This window comes from Apodemus sylvaticus, chromosome 8, assembly GCF_947179515.1.
Source record: "Apodemus sylvaticus chromosome 8, mApoSyl1.1, whole genome shotgun sequence".
In the NCBI taxonomy this organism is placed as follows: domain Eukaryota; kingdom Metazoa; phylum Chordata; class Mammalia; order Rodentia; family Muridae; genus Apodemus; species Apodemus sylvaticus.
In genome coordinates this window covers 6967203-6992267 of record NC_067479.1, presented here as the reverse complement: position 1 = coordinate 6992267, position 25065 = coordinate 6967203, and the positions used below count along the sequence as shown (strand labels likewise).

The window sequence follows — 25065 nt, the reverse complement described above, 5'->3', positions numbered from 1 at the left end:
ACCCAAGATGATATTACAATAGTAAGAGCCTATGATCTGAATGCAGCTCAATGGTAGAACACTTGCCTAGCCTGCACAAGACCCTGGTTCGATTCCCAGCACTGCCAAAATATAAAACCAAAACCATTGTAGACTGTCAAAGGCATAAGCCATCAATGACTTCTCATAAAACATCTTAAAGACTTCTTTTAATATCCAGAAAAATCTTTGTACTAGGAATGTATCACAGTCTGGACAAGAGCTTCAAAACTCTAGATGAAGAAGGGTAGCTTGTCTGCAGAACTGATGGTCCTCTCTACCGTTTAGCACCTATTTATAGATAAACCTACAAAGGAACTCATTGCACGTTAACAATGAGTGTGAAGTCCTTCTAGCTGCACTCCGTCTCAGAAAACTTACTGTGATTGCTTGGCTCATTTTCTCAGGCATTCATTACCGTTTCATCCACCAGGTGATCTGACTTCCCACCTGCAATAGCAGGGAGGCGTTTGGTTCTGAGGCCTCCGCAACCTCACCCTGACCCATGTCTTCCTCTCTGCCCTCCAGATACTTGCCGGAGATCATGAATGATGGGCTGACCAACCAAATCAACAATCCTGAGGTGGAGGTGGACATCACGCGGCCGGACACTTTCATCAGGCAGCAGATCATGGCGCTCCGCGTGATGACCAACAAACTGAAGAACGCGTACAACGGCAATGACGTCAACTTCCAAGACACAAGTAAGGAAGTCCTCACAAAGACCGGGGGGGGTGGGGGGGGCAGTTAAAGGGCCCTGCAAGAATGTGCTCTAAGTTCTTCTCCAAGAGCAATGACTATCTTTGATGACATGTCACTCTTCCTTAATCACCAAGCTTTTCCAGTCTGAGCCATGAAATGCACATGCTAACTGAAATCATAATTTCTCATAATAAACAGCTGTGTGTATTGCATGTGTGTGTGTATGTGTGTGTGTGTGTGTGTGTGTGTGTGAGAGAGAGAGAGAGAGAGAGAGAGAAGGGGCAGGGACAGGGACAGAGAGAGGGGAGAGAGAGGGTAGAGGGAAAGGGTAGAGAGAGAGAAAGGGGGAGAGAGAGAGGGGAGAGAGACAGAGAGACAGAGAGAAGAGGAGGTGGGGGGAGAGAAAGAGAGATCATATCCATTTAGCTACATGTGTAGACAAGAGGTCAGCCTTAAATGTCATTTTTTCTCAGGTGTTATCAACCTTATTTTTTCAAAGTATTTATTTATTCACTTTACATCCCAATCACAACTCCTCCCAGTCCCTCCCCACACACAGCTCTCCCCCCATGCCCCCTACCCTTCACCTCTGAGAGAGGAAGATCCCTCCCAGAGCGCCAACCCTCCCTGGCACCTCGTATTTTTTCACTGAGCCCTGTAGCTCACCACTGCAGCTGGGCTGTCTGGCCAGTGAGCCCCTCTTCTTGTCTATGCTTCTCCAATGCTGAAATTCCGGGTACACACAACCATGCTGAGGATCGGAGTCAGGTTTGAACACTTATATAGCAAGCTCCTGACAGACTGAGCCATCGTCCCAGCTCCAAGTGAATTAGTTAACCATAGGAGAGCAATATAGTTTCATCTACCAGTTGATCCACTTATGATAAAGTGCTTTTGCCTTTTCTTTTCTATAACAGCATTTATTCCTGCTTCCCCCACCACACCTAGAGAATCTTCTACAGATTTCTTTACAAACTGAACTTGAGTCCCCATCTTGTCTCTCAAAAACATATTATAAGCATTTCTTGAATTTATGGTGGCTCAAAGGTTTTAGTTAAAACCGTCTGTAACCTTTTGTCTTTCTACCCGTTCACGTTTCTCCCAGAAACAATCACTCTGAGACTTAATATCTCACGAATAAATGCCTAGGCCAAAAGTTTTGCTTCTTCCCCGACTAGCTCATAACTTAATTACCTATTTATTCTTGTCTACATGAATAATGTCTTAGTCATGGCTGGCTACCTGGTCCACAGTTTCATGTGACCATCTTCTTCTGTATCTGGAGAGAATCTCCTCACCTGACCATCTCTCAGAATCTTCTTTCTCTGCCAGATATTCCACCTTCTAATCCTGCCTCTGCTCACTGGCTTTTTTATTGTCAGGTGAAGCTTCCATACATTGCGCAAGAGATCTTCTCATTCCCCCTTTTAGTCCAATAAAAGTTTCTTTCTCTAACATTTATACATTATATAAAATATGAATAATTATGAAAACTATCAGGTAAGATTTACATTCACAAAGTCCATCCCATCCCATATGTATTTGGCAAGTTTAGGGAAAGTATTCTACTATCTGTCCTATCTTGATGAGTTCAGAGACTTGTACCTAAATCAATTTCTATCACAATGCACATTACCAACCTAAAGCATCTTCTTAGACTTAAATATATCTTCTTAAACCCTGAACAATGCAGGCTTGTAAGAATATAACTATCCATCCCTCAGCCCCATCAGAGACCCGAGAAGGAATATTACCTGCCTGTGTAGGAAGTGCAGAGCAAGCAGCTTCCAAAACTACAGAAATGACAGGGAAATCTGGCTGCCTGGCCAGCCCCTCCAAAGTCCTCTATAACATCGGAGCATCCATCTTGAGTCTTCTGGCTGAGACTGTCTGGCAGACCTTTCTCTGAAGTAGGAAATGTGAAGGATTGCTTTCCCTGTCAAAGCTGGGCAAATGACTTCCCTGTGTCTCATTTGTCCCGTTTGGACACCATACTGTCTGCAGTGTTTCCTTCCCAGTGGCCAGCTTGTCACACATGAAGCAAACTCCACGTGGAGGTTCCTCGATGCTCATCATCTTCCTTGAAGTGCAATTGAGGTGCTGCCAGGAGCAGACCTGCTCATTGTCAAAAAAAAAAAAAGTAAATAATAAAGGCTTTCATCAATAAAAGATCTTTAAATGCCATATTCTATGGGTCTTTGAGATTTTTGAAGACCATCTATCTACAGTATATTTGAATAGGCAAATGTTGCTTGTTTCCTGCTATTTACTAGCTGTTCAACCTAGGAAACTTATTTCTGAAATAAATTAGAATAGTACCTAACATGTCCCTAAGTTTGATTAACTATTAACTTGTATTTCTTCATTGTCCTAAACAGTTTGTAATAGCAGCTCTCAAAAGGACTAGAAGTCAACATTGCATTTTTAAGAATTACATAGGTGTACAATACATTAAAATGAGTTAATACATATTATTATGCATCCACATATAACCTAAGATTTAGTATCACTATGCACAGATCTATACCAATGTAAGATTTTTGGCTAGTTATATAGTTTAAGAATAGAGTGAATGATCTACCCTTTATTCCTATTACTCCTGTATTATTTCTCTATCCCACTTTTTTTTCATTTCCCACCCTCTTTTCTCCCAAACACTGGACAAGAAAGATAGAGGAAAGAAAAGGAAAGATAAAAATAAATTTCTGAATCTAACCTCCCTAATTTTGTCTTTGCCCTGTCCAGTGCTATAACAACTTGTAGCCGCCCCCCTTAAACTATGACAAACATCCACCAGACATTGAATGACCGAAAGCCATCCATCCCACTTCTTGAAATGGGGTATAGTACTCTAGTTTCTTGCTCTCTTGGAGTATTTTTTTTCCTTCAAGGGGCTAAGAAACTGGGATATTGGTCAGTCTTGGTTGTGAGCCTAGCCTTTAACAGCTGATCCATCTCTCCAGCCCAAAGATTTACTTATTGTTATATGTAAGTACACTGTAGTTGTCTTCAGACACACCAGAACAGGGGGTCAGATTTCATTACAGATGGCTGTGAGCCACTATGTGGTTGCTGGGATTAGAACTCAGGACCTTCGGAAGAAGAGTCAATGCTCTTAACCGCTGAGCCATGTCTCCAGTCCTTGGTCAGTCTTTAGAAAGCTACCTGTATCCTTTGTTGTCTAATCTCTGCGTGTTGAGAAAGTTCAGGGCTTAACTAAATTCTTGGCTGGATCCGTCTGTGATGCTTCACCAACTGGGGTCAGCAGCTTCCTTTGAAGCTGTCCTGCAATGAAACAGCTATTAAGGCAGTGTGATGTTGGATCAAGCAGGATACTGGACAACTATGTCTTAGCACCTCAGCTTCCTTCTCAGCATTCTCAAAGAATCTTGTCAGGGCCACATTTCTGGTTGTTTTTCCTCTGTGAACGTATAAACTTTAGAAGATGTTATGCATTTCCACATTAACATAACTATGGAATGGGTAGTGTGCACAGTTCAGTTAAAGATGATTCCCTGCTCTCTGTTCAAGCAGGTAGGGCATCTGTCTTCCTTTAAAAGTTAAGTTGGATTGCACAACCAAGCTTTAAGTTAAAAGAATGGCATCATAGGTCTTGAGAATCCTGGAGCCAACAAGATTTACTGGCTGTGCTTAGTTGCACTTCTGGCTGGAGACATGTTCACGTCTAAGCCCGTCTCAGGTATTCCCATGCGCGACAATAAGTATGTACTTCGCCTGTCTTGTTCCTTCTCTTGGTTTCTTCTTTCTGTCTACAACCAGACCCTCATGGGATCTCCTCCAGTCAAATCTGATTTCCAACACTTTGGATACAATACACAGGTTTTCTTTTTCTGTTGAAAAAAATACAAAATCTCCTCCCCAACACAACATATATTTTTCCCTGCATTCTGAGGTTATTACATATATATGCTGATCTGATTCATCTGTTTTTTCTAAACTCCCGTGTACTTCAGGAGCAGTGTTATCTCCCTCAATGACATTCAAAAAACTTAAAGTAAAAAAAAAAAGAATCACTATGTAATTTATCTCTGGGAGATCTCATATCCACACCAGGTCATAATTGTTTGACCCATAGGAACGTAAGCTACATCTGTAACAAGTTTCATGCTATAATGTCTAAACCATGGTTGTGTTTTAATGGATACAAATGCTGAAACACTGTCAGCTTCATTCTGATTGAAGGTGTTTCCAAGGCTGTCACCATCTCTAGGAAATGTGAGATCTCAGATTCATCTTTCTCAGAGTTCAAGGCAAAAGCCCCCAGAATTCTGAACATGCATCAACTGTGTGACGCACCAACACAATGCCCATTTCTTAATCCTCCAAATTCTGCAAAACAAAATGCTTAATGTATCGATGACATTGTTCTAAGGCAGCATCAATCCACAGGGTCTGGCTTCTTAATTCATCATATTCTAATTCTCAATAACGCTGTGGATTTCTGGAACCACGCTCTCTGGTGTTATTGTAGGTGTCAGATTGGACTCCTTCAGGGATCTCTTATTCTGATCTAAAGAACACTCTAACCTCTGTTGTATGACCTGTGACCTAGTGTTCCACCTGTCCATCCTCTCCTTATCTAAGTTTGCTTTATCATGATTTCTCTAAAGAAGATGCACAAAATTGTTTTTCTAACATGATGCTGCGACAGTCAATTTTGGGCCTCTCAGTCCTACCACTGCTCCAGTATGTTCCTTCTGAACTTCTGTGTTTGTAGTCTCCCGAGGCCAGCATGTGTCCATGTTCAGAAGGCTACCCCAATGGCCCCGCCTTCTGTTGGCCCTGGCCAGCCTCTGATTGCACAGGCTGGGAACTATACCTACTTGTCCCAGCTCTGAGTAGCACTTTTGCATGCTGAATTTTCTTCACCAAGCTCTGAGAAGTTGCTGGACCCATGGAAGGCTGGCGTGTAGCCCCACACTATCTGCCATTCATAAGCCTCCTTTCTCCCCAGTGGTTGGCTTTTCTGTTAGTAGGGTCTGTTTTTTTAAGGCTGCGTTCAGTACAGCCTCTCTGCTGTGTCCTATGCCTTTCTCACCCTGGCTAGAACACCTCCTGCCCAGCAGCTTTTCCCCAAGCCCACTTCATGGTGCCGTTCTGGGAAACTTTCGCCTATGGACCATGCCCGAGGTCCCGATTTTCCCAGGCATTAAATGCTACTCACCGGCACCCACATGCTGCCATGGTGCATCTTTGTGGGGTAAGAAACCTGCACTTCCACAATCAGCCTCAACGTGGTTTCCCCACTTTCTTTTCTTAAAGCGCCAGGCCTCCTTTCTGGCTAGCATACAACTGCCTGACTTCTGGTCTAGCTCCATGCCTGTAACTTTTAGCCTCGTGCCTGAATCTTTTGCTCTAAGCTTGGATTCTGTGTCCTGTGTTGGGCATCATATTTAGTTAAAGCCATCTGTAACCTCATATTTTTCTACCATCCACTTTGTTTGCAGAAATAACGACTCTGAGACTTCATATATCATGAATAAATGCCTAGGCCAAAAGCTGTGCTTGATACCCGACTAGCTCATAGCTCAATTACCTGTTTCTTCTAGTTTAAACCATGCCACATGGCTGGTTACCTGGTCTTCAGTTTCATACCACCGTCTTCTTCTATATCTGGGGCAAATCTACTGTGTCTGACTATCTCCCAGAATCCTCTCTCTCTCTCTGCCGGATTTCCTGCCTTCTAATCCCGTCTCAGCTCATTGGCCATAGGCTTTTTTATTGACAAGAGAAGCTTCTATACATTGCACAAGAGATTATCTTTACAAAAGGGTCATGCACCTGCAGTAGAAACCGTACTCTGGAGTTTGAATTTGGCTCTTTTCTTCAGCTGTCTTCAGCTGTATGGCATTCTCTCATGATTCTTGACAGAAGATTCAAATCAACAAACTCCAGTGAGCCCCAAGAACACAGGGCAGGCAATGATGCCCTGTTAGTGCTGTGCTAGGCTAAGACACTGTAGACGTTTCATATTTTGAATGTGTTTGAATTGTAACATTTAAAAATGAATGGCTTTATTGGGATGTGGCCTGACTGTAAGTAGAGAAGAATCTATACTTCTCGAAACTCAAATTCCTCCATTACAAAGTCATTATTAAATGCCTCAGAATACTAAAAATGTGAGAAACAGCAAATGTTGATAAGAGGTTCTAACTAGGGACCTATTGGAGGTTCCTCCAAGGTAACATATGTAAAAGCCAAATCAGGGTCTTGAGGGTTGTAAGCTGGTTCAGTGCACTGTTTCCCCTCCCCACTGAGTTGTACACAGACACAAACCATAAACATTTATATCAGAAATATTAGAGAGATAGTAAACTGCTAAGGTAATATTACACATGATTGTTTCAGTGGGGAATCACAAGAACCCTTGAAGTGATTTCATGGACTCTCACCAGTGAACACTGAAGTGAAGCTAAGTATATTTGGGGTTTGCCTAAGTGGCTTTAAGATGCATAGATACAGAGGCAAGTGATTTTTTTGGAGGATTTCTTCTTGGGAATGTTGGTTTTCTCTTAAGTGTGTAACACTGGAGAGTGCACAGGGAGAGACTTCTTGCACTTCACTTGTAAGGGTGCAGGGATCTTTAAGCTGCTCGCTGAAGCTGAAGATGCATGTGTACTTGGTTAATGAGACGGAAAGGCACAGTCACAGACAGACAGAAGACAGACACTAAGACATCTCAGCCTTGCTACTGTCCTCCTGAGCTGTCCCCCTTTTAAGTGTTTGACTTCAATTTTAAAGAGCTCAGGAATTAATTTGCTCAGTACAATCTAATTGCCACCAAGACGGACTTCACCGCTGTCAAATTTCTCAGCTTCATCCCATTATTTCTTCTTGCTTTAGCTAGATCGCTCCCTTCCTCTTCAGAAGAGACCATGACACCTGCTCTAAATCTTCACCATTTCCTCAAGTTTCCCTTTTTACACACCCCTCCTTCTCCGAATGGCAATGCACTGCTGGGCATGGCGGAACTATTCAGATGAATATTGGCGTTCTATAGAGATTATCTGAGGTCGGCTCTATTGCTCTTCTTTCTTCTCTGAAGACATGCCGTTCCACAAAACAGGAAATGTCAAGGAGGAAGAGACTTTTCGCAATTTCTTCTCAATAGAAAACAAGAAATCAAGGACAATGGAGAGCATCTCTTGGATCTAACCCAAACACCAAATGTGGCTGCTTTCAGACAGTTCCTACTCTGTGAGCCATTATCACATTTCATAGCCATCACCAGCTTTATCACCTGCTACTGTTTTTTCAAGTCGCCCATTCTACCCCCATAACACCTAAATTGGCGATTCCCTTTCAAAAAGATTTGAGGCCTTGTTTTTCACAGCCAGAACCTCTTGTCACTATTTGCTGCCCACAATTTTAATATTCTAAGTCATTTTAACAATATCTTTGTAAAGGTTATATTACTTTTTGCTCTTGATACTGGTGTTCAGAACAAGTCCCTTTGCAATTCTGATATCTCTGAATTTAATTAATGGGCCTTTCCCTCCTTGTAAGGGCCAATAAAGATAAGGCATAGAAATGTTAAGAACCTACTATAATGTATTCAAATGATCTTATCTGGTATTTAGATGTTCCATTTAGGGGGCGGGAAAAACAGTGCTCAATGTTCTCTCTCACTCCAGGGAACAATATAAGAATCCCTACACTACTTTCTGAAATCAAAATGGCACTGCGTCTCAGGAACAGGGAGACCCAACAGCAGGGCAGGAGTTTAGGAATGTCTATTGAACTCACTGAGCACATAAGACAATAATCCTCGGTACAAAAATCGCTGTTTCCTGATCTTTTCATAGGCACTATCTCATTTATCCCCAAAAGAGTTCTGAGAGTCCTACTTTTATTTTTACAGGTGAGGAGAAAGATGCTTGTTGAAGCTATTCACTCCTGTCCATCCAAATTAATAATGGTAGCTTAACTGTTGCTTTACCATCTCAGGAAGAAACAAATCTTTCCCACCTGGCATCATTGGCAGCAATGAGTTTGCCCCAACATTTCATCAAATCGCCTCTACTTCCAGCCTGCAAGGCAAATGTTACCAACTGCAAGTGTTTAGATATAGAAACTGATAGAAGTTGAATTGATTGCTCAAGGCATATTGATCAATTCAACAGGATTTATTGCGCATCTGCTGCCCATCAGAGATCGATGGCCACTTGGAAATAAACAGTCTTGGCAAAGACTATCTACTGTCATAAAAAGGTTATATTCTAAGGGAGTTTGGACAGCAAAGAAGCAAGCAAGTGAATAGATAGTACAAGTCCAGCTGCTGGGGACAATGTCCAGGTAGCAGGTTAAGTGATCTCTCTCACAGTGGAAGGAACTAGATATCAGACCCTCTGCAGACAGCCAAAAACCAGGGTTGCTCAGCTCCTGGATGCAAAATTACTTAACATTTGCATGTAACTTATACACCTTCCCCCATATCCCATATACTTAAAATAATCTGCAGACTATACCTAATACAATAAATCCTACATAAATAATAGTTATGCTGTATTTTATTCATGGAATAATCTCAAGAAAAAGGCATCCATGTTGCCATGGATACAGTCATGGCAGAGCTCCATGGCACATAATGCAAGAGAGAAGCCGGGAGCCGTGACGCAGAAGTAAGCTTTAGCAGGGCCTGTTCAGACATCAAGCCATTCACAGGGGTTTCACTTCATATGTGACAAATTCACATTGTTTCTTGGAAACTCTCTGAATTTATTAATTTTTTTGTCCGTAGTTGGCTGAAAATGTAACCAAACATGAAGAAAACAATGAGACATGATAATTAGGCAAGCCCAGAGGCATGGTGGGCAGGAGGGGAGGAAGGCACCCTCAGACAAGGAGTGGGTGGGGAAGCAGACAGGGAATGGCAAGCATGCTCTGTAATGGGACAGATAATAAATATGTTAGGGCCATGCAGTGTCTGTCACAGCTCCTCTGCTGTGCCCTAGGAATGCGAAAGCGCCTGTAAATCCCTGGAGGTAGACCAGTTGTATCTGTGTTATAATCAAACTGTCAGCCTGAACTTCACGTGTAGAATTGTTATGGTTACATGATAGGACCTCCCATTTGATTATTCCAAACATTAAAAATATACAGAATCTGTTTCTTATGTTTGGGACTGTGGGGAACTAAGCCACTGGTGTAGCTTACCCATTCGTGTCTTAAAGAGAGGCTGGCTGAAAAGAGTCCGTGTTTGCTGTTAAGACAAGAACCTGGGAGTGAGGCGGAAAGGAGGGCACTCAAAGTGATGGTGTCTGCCTTCTGCTGCTTCCTGCGGCCACCTCTGCGGCCACCTCTGGGGTCCTGCCTGCGCTGCTTGCTTTTTATTTTCTATCTTACCGTAAATGGCCATTTGAAGGTCTTCTTAAAGGGGGTGAGATGACATACACCCTTAACCCCAGCACTCTGGAGACAGTGCTAAGAGGAAGGAAGATCATGAGTTTTGGAGCCTAGATTCCCAAAACAAAGAAAAACCAAAAGTTGTCTCTAAAAAGCAGGAGATCTTAAAACAGCAACACTGAAGTACAAAGAAGCAAAGCATTGCTTTTTTATAATATTCCTTTTGTTTGTTTTGTTTTTTTTTTTAGTCAGTCTAGATTATTTTAATTGAATATCATCTTCATTTACATTGCCATGGTAAAACTTTTCCCAATTTCCCACCTCCTCAAAAACCCTCAAACCCCCTCCCTCCCCTTGCCTCCACATATATGCCCCTCCACCTGACACAGTGCTAAGAAACACTGGCCACCTCCCCCCCTCAGTTTCCCTTTGTTGGGCCTCTGTTGAGCCTTTACCTGACCAAGGACCATTCCTCCCACTGATGCCCAACAAGGCCTTCCTCTGCCACATTTTTGGTTGGAACCATGTGTGCCCCTTGGTTGATGTTTCAGACCCTGGGATTGCTTTTTAAAGATGGAAATGAGGGAGAGAGGGAGATAGAGAGAGAGGGAGGGAGAGGGAGAGGGAGAGGATGTGTGATTAGGGGCACTTTGTGTGGGGGGAGCTGGGAAAGTCCAGAAGAGGGCGTCAGATCTTCAGGAAGACAGTTACAGGTAGCTGTGCGCTGCTGGATGTTGGTCCTGGGGAATGAACTGAGGTTCGTGGCAGTGGCCACATCTCCAGCTCCAGAACACAATTTCTTAGTCATTTAAATACTGGACAGCAGACGCGTCTAATATCAATGTGGTTGAGAGGGCACCCGTCACCAGCTTACTCTGCGTAGATACCAGCGAATACTGTATCTCAGTTCTGTTTCTGGTCCATCACCAACCTGCCCCTGAAGAACAATCTGTGGGACAGACCAGCAACGCTTTGATGGAGTCTTCCTCCCACACCACCCCAAGGGCTGTGGTGCTGTTTGTCGCTAGCTACTCCCAGCTGTCTGTTCTAACTTCCCTTGTCAATCTTCCCCAACCAGGCGATGAATCCAGTGGCTCAGGCAGCGGAAGTGGTTGCATGGATGATGTGTGTCCCACGGAATTCGAGTTTGTCACCACCGAGGCCCCTGCGGTGGACCCGGACCGCAGAGAAGAGGAATCTTCGGCCTCAAAGCTCAGCTCCTCCCTGATCTCCTGGTCTCTGGTCTGCATGGTCCTGGCCCTGCAGAGACTCTACAGATAATCGTGGGCTTTGGTCAAACGAAACTGCGTTTTAGCTCTTCTGTGGCCAACACCCTTCCTTTCTTACACTCTTGGACAATGGACCACGCCACAAAACTCGCCGTTTTCTATGACTAGAGAGCAGTCTTGTAATCTGCCGCCCCTTTTGTTTTTCCAAAGAGTACCGGGTACCAGATGACCTGCTTTCCTTCACTATCTGCGGCGACCTCGTTTATTCCAGAGAGAATTCTTACTCAAATCTTTCGTACCAAGAGATTTTTTTCTTAACCGTCATTTGCTTTTATGCTGCAAAATTAAAGGAATTTCATGTTGTGAGGATTTTTTGGTTTTTTTTTAATTTTTATTTTTTTACGACCCATTTAAAATAGGAAGAAAATAATTTCCCGTTTCAAATCAGGCCAAACCCCAAGACAACTGCATTTTCAACAAGGAAACAAACAAAGGAGAGAAAATAAAGGAACTTTCATGCTAACAGGTTTGGCACTGACAGCCAACTCCTGGAGTGAGCTTTTCTGTGACAAGTGGGGGTTTACAAAACACTTATGAGGAGAAAGTGTAACATTTTTATGTAGTGGAAATACATCATTGTCTTGGTCTCTAACCAAACTGATTCGGAGGTACTGAGAGCAAATTTAGGACTCTGTCTTTATATGAACGGCAATCTTACTGCAACTCAACACCTCTCTTCCCCCTGCCTGATCCCACTACTCGCTGACGCAGCATTTCCTGTCTCCAAACGTCTATTCATTGTATCCAATTGACACTGATTGTCTTCAGTTTTTCATAGATGTCCCCCCCCCCCTTCTAGTCTCCTCTCTCCTAGGTCTTGACTAAAAAAAAAAAAAAAATCATCTTTAATGGTACAGCCTCTTCTTTCTCCAGACCGACATGAATCAGAGGTCTCAGCTCCTGGGTTCCCGACTCTCCCCCAGATAAGGGTTCTCGTACTGACAAGACAATTAGCTCCACACATGAGGTTTTGTTATTGACTCTGTGTCAATTGGTTTCAGCATCACAAGGGCATTCTCTTAACAAAACAACTCACAACAACAAAAAAATGTCAAGACAAAAAAAAGAGAGAAAAAACATTATATATAGTATTGACATGGAGATTCTTTTCACTTTTTTAGTCTTAGTATGATCATCTATTTTTATATCTATATATATTATATATATATAAATCACAGATTTTAACTTCTTAACTCCAAGCTCAGGGTTGACACTCCTTTGTAACAGAACTGTTTTGTCAACCACCCCCTCTTGTTCTGTGCTGCTCAGAGAACAGATTCCTTAGTGATCTTCGAGCACCAAGAATCAAGAATGAGAACTTTTTATGTATCTAACTGTCCATCGATGACAAGTTTGCCAGGGCACACCCTTCTCACACATGCTTGCTTTGCCCCTGGTGCTCCAAACTGTCCTGAGCTCACGGGACAAGCCTGGTGTGCAAGGCGTGACTGGTGACAGAACGTGTGTGTGGAAAGAATGCTGCTCTCCTGTACAGCACCTCTGGCCTAGGACTTCTACGGGGTACTGTACTGAATGGCCAAAACTCAAGAGGTCATTTTAGAGCCACTGCCTAACCTGTCTACCAAGCCAGGCCTAACCTGCCCACCAAGCCAGACCCAATGCTTCCCCTGACAGGGAGAAGCAAAATATACCAAACCGGGGTTGTATGAAGACAGTTGGCTAACCATCTTCTTCTTCTTCTTCTTCTTCTTCTTCTTCTTCTTCTTCTTCTTCTTCTTCTTCTTCTTCTTCTTCTTCTTCTTCTTCTTCCTCCTCCTCCTCCTCCTCCTCCTCCTCCTCCTCCTCCTCTTCTTCTTCCTCCTCCTCCTCATCCTCTTTCTCTTCTTCTTTTCTTCTTCTCCTTCTCCTTCCTCCTCCTTCTTTTCTTTTGCTTTTATGATGCATCTGGGATAGGAAAAAGAAATATCTCGACACCACAGCATGCTGATCACATTTTTAACTGACTCGTCGACAGTATTGACACATAAATGATATTTTTCTATCTCTGTTCTCACCAAAATGAAAATTAGTTACCGATTTAGTCATCACGTCTAAGTAGGACACGCGCACTGGTATTAGGTATATTTGAGCACTTTTGAAAGACAGAACGTATTTACAAGCGCCTGTTACCACTTTATGCCTAACAAAATAAACAATGTAGTATTCTGAGAGACTCTGTGGCACCTTTCCTTTACATTTGTATGACATTAACACTTAATCCAATTCAGAATTGCGTCCTTTTGGAAAACCACCCAGCTCAGTACCACGCTTTGGCTTTTAATCCCATTATATATGGCACATCTCTATGAAGGATCAGCCATTTATGTTAGGTGACTCATTGTTCAGAAATCAGTATTTTTTTTCCAATAATCATGGTGCAATACAAATTAAACCAATGTTGATTCTCCAGGATATTTGAATAATAACTTCTTTTTACAGCTTTAAGCTCCAGCTTCCTTTTTGAAATATTTCTACATTATCTTCTATAAAACAAATCGAGATGTCTTGCCCCTTACCATGCTTTTGCCTCCAGAAGGTTTACATGACAACATATTACATTAATGAATGTGAACCCATGTTCTGTGCACACTCGTCATGCAGATAATATGGAAATGCCTGTTTCCTTTGACCCAACACTTTCATTCTCAAGGGTATGACTGTTGACGAGATACAGTGATGCCCATGAGCCAGGCAGAGCTGAGAAGAGGGTCAGCTGACAAAACCACATCATTGGGTCATCTCACACGGACGTGGACAGAATGTTTCCACTCGCCCTTCATGGTCATTATCACTGCCTGTCATGTGGCTTTTAGACCGATTTAATGTCAAAGGTTTCGTTTGATTCCCATTCTCTAAGACTTTTCATTCAGTTACCCCTTTTTGGTACTTTGCGAGCCTCCTCCCAGATTGAGTTTCTCACCCCACCATAGTGAAAGGAGACGTCTCAGTGCTCCCTTGTCATCCACGGCCTGCCCTTGTTTGTGACGACGCCATCCCCTAGAATCTGTAATCACATCACGACTTGTGTTATGAGTAGAGAGGAACGGGACCCCCCCCCAAAATAATTGGACACTAGAAACTGGTGGGTGATGCTCATAGCTGCAAACACTTAGCTTATCGAAGTGCCTCTATTTACATGTTCCTTAGTTTTAATATGTATTTTTCTAACAGAAATACCTGTCTGTAATTGATGTTTATTATACTTTGTATATGTTACAACAAAGGCTAAATGGAGGCTAATGTCTTCAGCAGAGAAGAATGGACTGTAAATTTATGAACACAGATGCCGTAGTCCTGGATTGGCAGCCACAAGACAGCTTTCTGTCACTGCAGCGAAGGCCGGGTTGGCACTTTGATTACAGCCATCACCGACTGCAGCACTAGAAATCTGACTCCCTTGCTGTGATTTACCCATAGAGGAAGGTGACATGAATCACCCGCTTCAAACATAAGGGAGAGAAACTACTTTGTCTACACTGAAAAACTCTTATCCTTTGATGAGCAGTAGTAGTTTCAAATGGAGCATTCTTTAAACCAAACACATTGAAAATATTATTGGATGCAGAGTCATGAAACTTAGTTTACATTCCCTGCTATAGACATTAGCCTTCTTTAATTCTTCTTAGCATTACATACATATTTTGGCTACAGACTAAGCACCAACTTAAGTCCTCAAGGAGGAATAAAACTTACTAAGATCCTGGCTTGCAAATCTTTTCTCACCTCTCTGCAAGGCTGAGTACCACGTGGTTTGACATTAGGTTTCAAATGTTGGCAAATGCAGTCTTGACTTCTCCAAAAGCCTGCAGATACTCAACCTCATTTTCTTTGACTTACAGTCACTAGCAGATATTTAAATTTAAAAGGTGTATAGCCTTGCTGCCTGAAGAGGAAAGGAGCCCATAACTTATAAATCTTCAGTGTGTTCCTCCTTGGTAGAGATATTAGCCAGTGCTTAGTTTTAGGCCAACATATACAAATAGAGTATTGATTTGTACGCATCCTGGAGACTTGCTATGTCATAATTTGCTGTAGCCCAGACTCGGCTTTGCCTGGGAATGCTTGGGACTCCACTGAGAGTGGAGTGGATGCCGTAATCTTTGGCACGGCCTTGTAATGAGGGACTTCATGAGCTACACCTTAATGAGGGTACCACAGTGCAGTCTCTGTGTGCATATACAGAACACATATGCAGGATAAATGTGTGCACCAATCAAACCTAAAACTTTATGTGACTGTCAAATGACTATCATTTGGGTTAAGATTTTTTTTTTCATTTCTGATTTGGATAGAAAATTGCTATTAATCTTGTATTAAAATAGTTTTTAAAAATCTACCGTCACCCCTTCTGTGTTTTCTTAGTGATTGCCGTAGCCGGTGTTTTGCATTTGTTAAGCATTTTTGTTGACATTGTAGAGGCATGAGTACTAATCATGTCATCGTCAAAGTACTCACAACCAGGAAGCTACAAACCCCTCTGAGTGTAGGACGTTGAGTTTCTTTCTTTTTCTCTTTTTTAATTAGATATATTCTTTATTTACATTTCAAATGTTATCCCCTTTCCTTGTTTCCCCTCCAACCTCCCCATTTCATCCTCCCTCCCCCTGCTCCCTAACCCACCCACTCCCGCTTCCCTGACCTGGAATTCCCCTACCCTGGGGCAATGAGCCTTCACAGGACCAAGGGCCACTCCTCTCATTGATGTATGACCAGGCCATCCTCCGCTACCCACATGACTGTAGCCATGGGTCCCTCCATGCGTACTCTTTGGTTCGTGGTTAAGCCCCTGGGAGCTCTGGGAGTACTGGGTGGCTCATAGTGTTGTTCCTCCTATGGGGCTGCAAACCCCTTCAGCTCCTTGGGGCCTTTCTCTAGCTCCTCCGGACATTGAGTTTCTTAGTGAGTAAGGAAGAAAAGCCCTCAATCCCTCTACTTCTGTTTCTTCTTGGAAAACACGTGGAGTATCTTAGAATTTATGTCACTACTACACAAATAAAGTCAGAAAAGAAAATTAAGATTACCTGTCGAAGGACTGCTTCCAAATAGAGCAAACTGCATTTATATTTCTGAGATGCGTCTGTGCTCTTCTGCATACCAAACACTACACAGATTCTATATCTCAGACCCCCTTGACAAACATGTCTGAAACTCTCAACCTCTCTGCTCTCTACCGTAGCGCTGTGTCATGGGTGCCCAGGACCCATCAGATTAAAAGTGCATGCTCCTCCATGTATTTGACCATTATTTTAATAGCAACACATCATTAATTTTAAGAATATTCTGAAATGAAGGCATCTGCGTAAACAAAGGTATCGAGAACGTGGCATTTAGCTGTAAGGAACACCACAGTTTAATTCAATTATCACATCACGGTTTTTATCAAGCAACGCGCTTTTTACAAGACAATTTGGGAGCTTGGGAACAAATGATGCGCCTACAAAAATCACAGTGTAACACATTTAATTTGGAAGCAAACTGAAACCAGTTTAATGGGCGAGGAAAATACCAAAAGCTCTTGAAAGTGCTTTTCAATAAGTAGTAAGGCTGCTATTTGAATAAATAGTCTGGGATAGTCATTGTCAAACACACACACACACACACATCAAAATAGTATTTACTCAAAAACTGGCAGTTTATGAAGCAGCGACAATTAAAGGTCACATATTGTTTTGTATCTTTGCAGCTGGAAAGGCGTGGCTGCCGGCTCACACCTAAGTGAACAAACGTGGACACCTGATACACTGTTAGTATACTTCTCTGCCATTTGTTGGCTGATCTGAGCGTGCCGTGGAACACACTGTGTTGGGTCATATATTAGACATGTGGCAAAGCCAGGAGGAATTAACGCCTCCTTCCCAGCTGCCAATGGAGCCTGGGCTCTTAGGCAGCCAGAGGCCTAAACAGAGAGAGAAAAGGGAAATGTTTTCCCAAGAACACTCTGGCGTAAAGAGAAATACAGAAGGCTTATATATTGGGTTCGAGGGTGCAGACTAACATCTATCTTAAACAAACTTGTTTCTTCCAAGTACCTGTAGGAGGTTTTTGGAGGTTGTTTTAAGAAAATTCTAATTGACTTAGGCTTTAAATGGCCTTTCTTTCCAGAGAGGTGTGATGGTCCGTTATCATGTGCCCGCTATTACAGGGACAAGAGCGGAGAGCATCGGTGCTGCTCCTTGGCACCTTGCGTGTTACCCGGAGTTAGGAACACATAGCCAGCACGCAGGCGAGGGTTTCAAAAAGTGTGATGTAGGGGGAGGAGCTAATATTGAAATCTGGTTCCCTGATTGTTTCTTGATTATGTCAATAAAACCAGCAGAAGCCAATTGTTGGGCGAAGAGAAAAAAGGTGGGATTTCCGGGTCCCAGGTGGACGGGCAGGGGACGCAGGGAGGATTGGGAAATTCAGGCTGTGGAGCAGATAGGAAGCAGCAGACATGTAGGTCTCCCGGGCACCTATAGTATGAAGCCTCCGCCACCAGCTGAGGCTAAGGAGGATGGGACTGTTAGATTAGGAAAGGAAATTCTTCGCCCAGCTGTTGAGTTAGCCGATCAGTTTTAAATAATGGAAGTCTCTAGTGTTCTCCTTCCTTGGGGCTAAAGGGGACAGCCGGTAGGGTGAACAGCAGCTCCTGGCGTGGTTGTTGGCAGCCAGAGGAACAGGCAGCCTTAGGCGCCAGCCGGCAACTGACAGGGCTGAGTGGGGAGGCGGCATGGCTGCGGCAACTGTCGGAGCAAGAAAGCGTAAGTGTGTTTATAAAATTACACGCTACAGTGTGAGGTGAGATGACATGCATCAAATGGGAACTGGAACTTGGGAGAGACCTCTCCTGAGATGAATGGTCCTTACGAGCCTCCCGGGTGCTGTGTGAGCTTCTGCCCTAGGAAGCAAAGCAACAGCCTTGAGCAGATCTAGGGGGTGGAGATGACTCTGACAAGAGTCCCAAAAACACTATCCAGGAACAACCGAGTTAAGCTTCACAGCCAACCCTTAGCGCCTGATAACCCGGGGCCCAGACAGACACATCTCCCTGAGAGCAGCACTAACATCTCAAAGCAAGGACCTGAGATATCTAGGAGCTTCTCTGTCAGGGGTTCTCTAGCATGTAAAATAATCTGCTCATTCTTATAATAAATAGAATGAGATGTCTTTGTCCAGTCCAACAAAGGACGCCCTGATACGAGCCCAAGTTTATTAGAACCGGGCAGAAAAGCACAGGTACATAAGAATAATTTTAATTTCTTACCGTATCAGTTGAGCTCTCATGAGCAAGACTTGGGATCAGCAGCAGGAGTGCAAAAATGGCAGCAGATAAACGGGAACCACAGGTTTTTATATGCACACAGGAGACCTTTCATTCTGAAATGCTGTGTCTTTTAACTCCCTTCTGCCTTAATTTTTCTCCTTAATTAAAATCCTAAATAAATAAACTGCTGATTCAGAGTGCCTTTGAACTTCTAAGTCCTACAAATCCAAGCACGGTGCTTGGACCAGTGCTGCATGAATACCGCATTCCCTTGCCTGTCAATTTGGCCTAGACATCACATTCAGAAAAAGCAAATTACTTAAAAGTGTCTTATCCGTCCCAAGAACTCTGCCTCCTTACCTGTGGTTTACTTACCTGATCTAAAGATCAACCTGACTCCAAATGTAAATTTAAACAAGTGAGCCTTCTACTCCCAGAGAAAACGGGCGTGACACCCTCGCTGACTACTGTTCGAGCATCCTGTAATGTACCATGACACCAAAACCTTGTCCATCCGAGTCTAACGCTGGTGGCCGTGTCTGTCTTAGACATCTCTCTTTTGAGAGAGGTGACTGTCAAGTTAAAGACAGTTCTAACTACAAACCAGACCAGTCTCTTCCTTCACAGCAGGCCCCACAGTAGTAAAAAGCAGTTCATCCCGAAGAGAAAGTTTGAATTCATTTACTTTTTTTTGAATTCATTTTCCTGTCGTGGTCATCACCTGGCTTAGGCAGGGGTTCCTGTCATGGCTGCACAAAGCGAGGAGCATCTGCAGTGGAGTCTCCACCTCCTCACCAGGCTTTGCTTGCCTGCCTTCAACTCTATTTCTCTCCCTCTCCTTGGAGACACTCAAACCCCAAGGACCAGACCAGAAAGTTCCCTGGTTCCTATGAGCTTCTCCCTAAAGTGGAACCGGCCCAGCCATTCAGCATCTAGGTCCCAGTCTACAGCTCTGGAGCTGATGCTAAAAGAAAGACATGAGAGTTTTCTGTTGTGAATTCTCATTTCCAATTGTGAATTCTAGTACACCGCTCCCATGTGTAAAAAACGAGATGTCTCATACTATGGTAAGCAAAGAAGTCTACACAAAGACATTATTAAAAGCTTGTTAGGCATGTAGGAACAACTTTAATGTTTTTATTTGTTTGCTTGAACCATGGCATATAGAATATCATTTGGAAACTATTTTAATAGAGCCAAAGACAAGCTTGGCACTTGTACAAGTGTTTGTTTTTAAGCACGAAGCTCTTTTATTTGTTTAAAGGAAATTTGTAGAGCAGGCTATCTGTATTTGGGCAAAGAGCTTGAGTTAGGAGAGACGGGTAAACAAAAAAGGCTTTTCCCCTGAAACCTTGCTTCCTCTGGGACAAGGCTGTGAGCACTTTCCTCCTGCATCTTACAAGCTGGGAAGATTCAAGGTCACCCAGGATGACACAGGAAGAGGCAAAAGGAAAAACTGAGTTGAAATCGACTCTCCATCCTGGGCATCACCGCTCCAAAGAAAGACAACCACAGTAAAGCAAATGAATAAAACATACACGCAAAGGAACATTGATACATTGAGTGGATATATATATATATATATATATATATATACTTATAAAGTATAAGATATACTCATAAAGTATAAGTCAGAAACCAGTGTGTCTCAGACCTTCCCAGGTAGTTCCCTGCTTCTGTCCCAGTATAATGATTGACAGGTGTCCTTTACTCTCCACAGTGTTTTTAGCTTAAATAATAAATTATAAGCTCATCTCAAGGCTTAATAATGCTCATTAGCAAGAGCAAGTTATACTCACATGCATATGATGCCCATAGTTTTTCCAGGTATTTTCCCAGTTGAAAAACACTAGGTAACATTAGTCAAAACTAACTCTTGACCACACACACACACACACACACACACACACACACACACCCTGCCTATTTGTTGCATGGGAAACATTTGGAATTAGAATCAAGAATCCAAAGCTAACTCTGGCATCATCAAGCACACTATCACTTGCTACCCACAAATGGTGGGCACCAAACATGAGCCTGCGTTCATGACAAAATGGACCCCACTTAGAACATGGTCCCAGGGGACTGGGCTTTCCGCATCGAGGCAACTTTGCCTGGTGTGTCAGTGAGCAAAGCTTCAGCAACTGGTACTTTCCCACAGTTGTGTTTTGATTCCATTTGTTGCTATAGAGAGAGAGAATTTGAGACCCATTTGCTTCTATTTGCCAATCTTAGCAACATCAAACCAACTATAGGCATTTTCCTCCTTCTTTCCCCTCTTCCTTCCTTCCCTCCTTCATCCTTTCTTTCTTCCTTTCTCCCTTCCTTCCTTCATTCCTCCCTCCTTTCTTACTTTAAGTCACGCACAGGATTGACTGTGTTTCTGACGTGTCCATACACACCATTGTTCTTCTGTGTCCTCGCAGAACATACACGATGCATGAGATGGTAACGGACATTTCCTAGGCATTACTGTAACCTCCCAACTTCCTCCTTTCCCCTACAAAGAAGTAGACAAAACATAAGGAAATAATAGGTACTAGGTTTCCCAACTGAGTTCACAACAACTCGGGAAAATGCAGTTTACTGACGTGTCTACTCGGTCATCATTTCTGAAAAGCCACTGGCAACATTTCCCGTTGAATCTCTACGCTGAAAGAACAAAGCCCTTGTGATGTTTCTCTGATCACCTGAAGTGATGCTGTCCACAAGAGAGCAAAATGTGACATGAAGAATATCACCTGCTGATGCCCATCGTCTAAAATCCCCATTTAATTAAGGCCCTCCGCCCTCCGTAGGAGGCTTAGGCATCCTTTTGCAAGATCACCTATTCCTGAAGATTGTTTTTGAAGGTTAGTTGGACACAATTCTGTACATTTGTGTGGTCTACAGAATAGAGGCAGAAATTTCTTCTGGAGTTTGCAGTGTTAAATAAGATATGAGATGGAAATTCGCCACAAATATATTTAATTGTTCAGAACCATGCACTTGGACATTTGTTTAGGAAGATTGATAATTCGGTGAGATATGTTCCCTCTTGTCAAAGAGAAAACCATAACACCTGCTAAAAAAAAATAATATAGGCAACACTGGAAGGTAGTAGCGATGTGCAGGAACGGTGCTAAGTGCTTCCTGTATATTAGTTAATTCATCTAAAAATACAACACTTACCAGGTATGAGGCTGCTCATCCGTAATCCCAGCACAGAGGTAGCAGAAGCAGGAGCATCTCCTTGAGTTTGAAGTAACAATATAATGGCTTGGTTGTCAAATTGACAGCTTTGGAATTAACTAAAACTAAGTTGCTGGGCACACCTGTGAGAGATCCCCCCCCCAATTAAATCATTTGAAATGGGAAGACCTACATTTAATCCAGATCATCTGAGATGTAAGGATATACCTTTAATCTAGCTCTTTTGAGATAAGATGATCCACCTTTAATTGGGCCACACCTTCTTCTGTCAGCCTATGTAAAGGACATGGAATAAGGAAGCTCTCTCTCTCTTTGCCTACTTGATCTTGCTGGCAAGTCTATTCATTCCAGCTGTGACACTCAGCCTCTTGGACTAAACAACTACATTATTAAGTAGTGGACAGCCATTCTTGAACCTGCCCCCCCACACACACACACACGTAAGAATGTATATATGTATGTATAAATATGACTATATATATTCATAGAATCTATGACTATATATATTCATAGAATATATATTCTTTCTATAAATTCTCTTTCTCTTGAGAACTCTGACTAATACACCAGACCTGCATAGTAAGTCCAGGCTAACAGATGATGCAGAGTGAGATCTTAACTCAATAAATAAATAGATAAATAAATAAGCATAAAAATAGAATATTATTAAAAAGGGGGAAGGGGTAGCTATTATTGTTCAAATTAGACAAAGAAGCTAAGGCACAGATAGCTAAATGCCTGGCCCCAAGTCTCTAAAAATCTAAAAATTGACATCCATAGATGGTTGGTAGATCTGGAAGCAGAAACCCTTCCCTGCAGAGGTGCGTTCTCTGAATGAAAGCAGAGAGTGTGCTCTCTGCCTACTGAGAGCAAGCACAGAGAAGCAGGGATGACAGTCTCCCTTGCAGGCTCCACTGCAGATGAGTTGGGCAAACCTCAAACTGTCAGCAGCTATAGCGCTCCCCTATGTGCTTTAACACTCTGAGGTCTGAGGATGTTACCCTGCTCAGGGGCCACCCAGAGCCACATCTGTGGGTATATAAATTTCTTTGGGGCATGGAGGTAAGGTCTTACCCTCCATTTCCTGGCTCAATGAAATGCACAGGGCACTCTACTGACTAGTGAGGCTCCATCTCATGTTACAATCTTGATGATACCTAGAAATACCACAGTGGTGTTGTGTTGGCTGTGAATGAGCCACGTAACCTCTTGGCTGCACTATAGGTTTCTCATGACATGTTCCCAATGTATCCTCCCATGGACTGCACTCCATGCTCAACATGCCAGCAGCAATACCGTTCTTGCTCTCAAGTCCCTGCACCACCAGGCTATTCCTGCCCAGCACTGTGGGGCTGTTGGACTGGGAAGACCGGAAAGAAAGATGGAGAGAGAGGAACATTCTGATGTCTGGTGACAAAGACAAGGAAGTCCATGACACGCCCCACACCTCCCAGGAATATAAGCATGTCTCTGCTTTCTTTCCACATCCCCCTGAGACTTCATTAACCCAGGGTGTCAATCTCCTAAGCCAAGGTCATTAAGGCAAATGCCATTGCCCCCATTGGGCTCCTTCCAGGTGCTATGTTGGTGTGCTTCTTTAGTTCATGATATCCCTGGCCGGAGAGTAGAAACAGTGCTCAGAGCTCACCAAGCTGTTAGACTGTGAAATGTGTTGTTCTCATCCACAACACAGGGGATGGAGTGAGATTGGGATGCTGCACTGTGTATTGGCTTTAATTTGTTGTGTTTCTTGCTGAGCTGGCCTTTCCCACCAATATTGAAGACAGCTGTCTAATGACTCTCTATTAGCACCGGCTCACGTCAGTGGTTATGCATCTTCCAAAAGTACTTAATAAATACTTCTGAGCTTGCTTCACAAGGATGGCAGTCCCACCAGATGTGATATTGTATTGTTAAGCAAAGGCAGTCTTAAAAGCTTTCAATGTAACATTTAGAAGGTAATTCTTTATTAGGTTGCCTAGCAAGATGCCCTGTGGCCACTTAAAACACAGGAGAGGTGTGAGTTCACCCAAAGAACACGCTACCAGATGGTGACAGTAATAACCCGGTCCCCAAACCTGGACTGTAGTTACCCCTCCTTTCACCTACAAAGTTGACAACACAATGTCTGGCTTTCTGAGGCAAGCAGGTCATTTCTGTCTTCCTGCTGGTATGGATATCTTAATGAACAAGTGATATTTATTAATAAGTGTAAGACCAGAATATTTCAATCTTGCCAGCTTATGCTGCCTGATATGATTATAAAGGATACGCATACATTTTAATCTGCAATAACTCTTTGGAGCCAGAGAAACAGCTGCCCTGGAGTTCATTGTCAGAGCTTCTTGGCTTTTGCAAAGTTATCAGTTATTAAATTCTTTTCAACTCACTCCCACTGAAGCTGCCAGGAAACGCCCAGAAAGAGGCATTCTCCTAATCTTGAAATCATTGGAAAAACTCCTGAGCATCTGTTAAATATCTTTTCCTTCCTAATCTGCTCAAAAATAACAGGAAGAAAATGCTGGAACTTTTCTTAAAGTGGTAAGAGATGTTAAAGAGGGATTTAACATCACCGTAGTGGCAAGGCTAGAAAATGGAGACAAATTAAGCATTACTGGGTATGTCCTAAGATAGCTCTCAAGCACCCCTAAGTCCTAAGACAGCTCATGCCCCTTTAGATGGAGTTAGATGGTATGTGCAGCAATCTTCACCTCTAACTCATGTCTGCGTCGCTCTGTCAGTGTGTGAGTAGAGTGTGGGCAGAGGTCATGATGTTGGAGAGAGGAGCCCGGTGGGGGAGGAGGTGGGCACTGTGTTCTGAAAGGGGATCTCAGGAGAATACTGGAGTGGGCAGGTACAGGGCAGAGCGGAGAACAGCAGCAAGGAAGAAGAATCAACAAAGGTAATGCGTTACAACAGGGCTTCACAGCAATAGGGCCTGGGGGGTGGGGATGCCTACTCAATCCCTTAAACAACATCCAGCCTACACGTCAGCAAGGACAAGAGCTGAGAAAACAAGCGTCCCCACTCAACCACGCCAACCAGTCACAACCCAGACCCACGTCTTCCTTGCTTAACCCCAATTTGGAGTTTAACTCACTAACATGAGTTCTAGAACTGTCTCTCTCACTGCTGTGTCCTCCCCTCTCCGTGAGACCTGTTTTTAGGCTTTAGTTGTTTTCACTGTGTCAAACGATCTCATTACTACCTGAACAGATGGCTTCATGTTCCCCGACTCACACTCTCCTTGGTTCC

At 43.1% G+C, this 25065-nt stretch overlaps 1 protein-coding gene across 1 annotated transcript in view; it reads left to right on the top strand.

Annotated features, from left to right (window-relative positions):
- Gpc6 (glypican 6) overlaps positions 1 to 15717 on the top strand; it is a 1033125-nt gene extending 1017408 nt beyond the window's left edge. Inside the window, exons 8-9 of the mRNA XM_052190667.1 lie at positions 547 to 722; positions 11165 to 15717. Of these exons, the coding sequence (XP_052046627.1) occupies positions 547 to 722; positions 11165 to 11367 (379 nt within the window). The 3' untranslated portion in view covers positions 11368 to 15717. The remainder of the gene's footprint in view (positions 1 to 546; positions 723 to 11164) is intronic.
- Positions 15718 to 25065: the final 9348 nt, after the last annotated feature.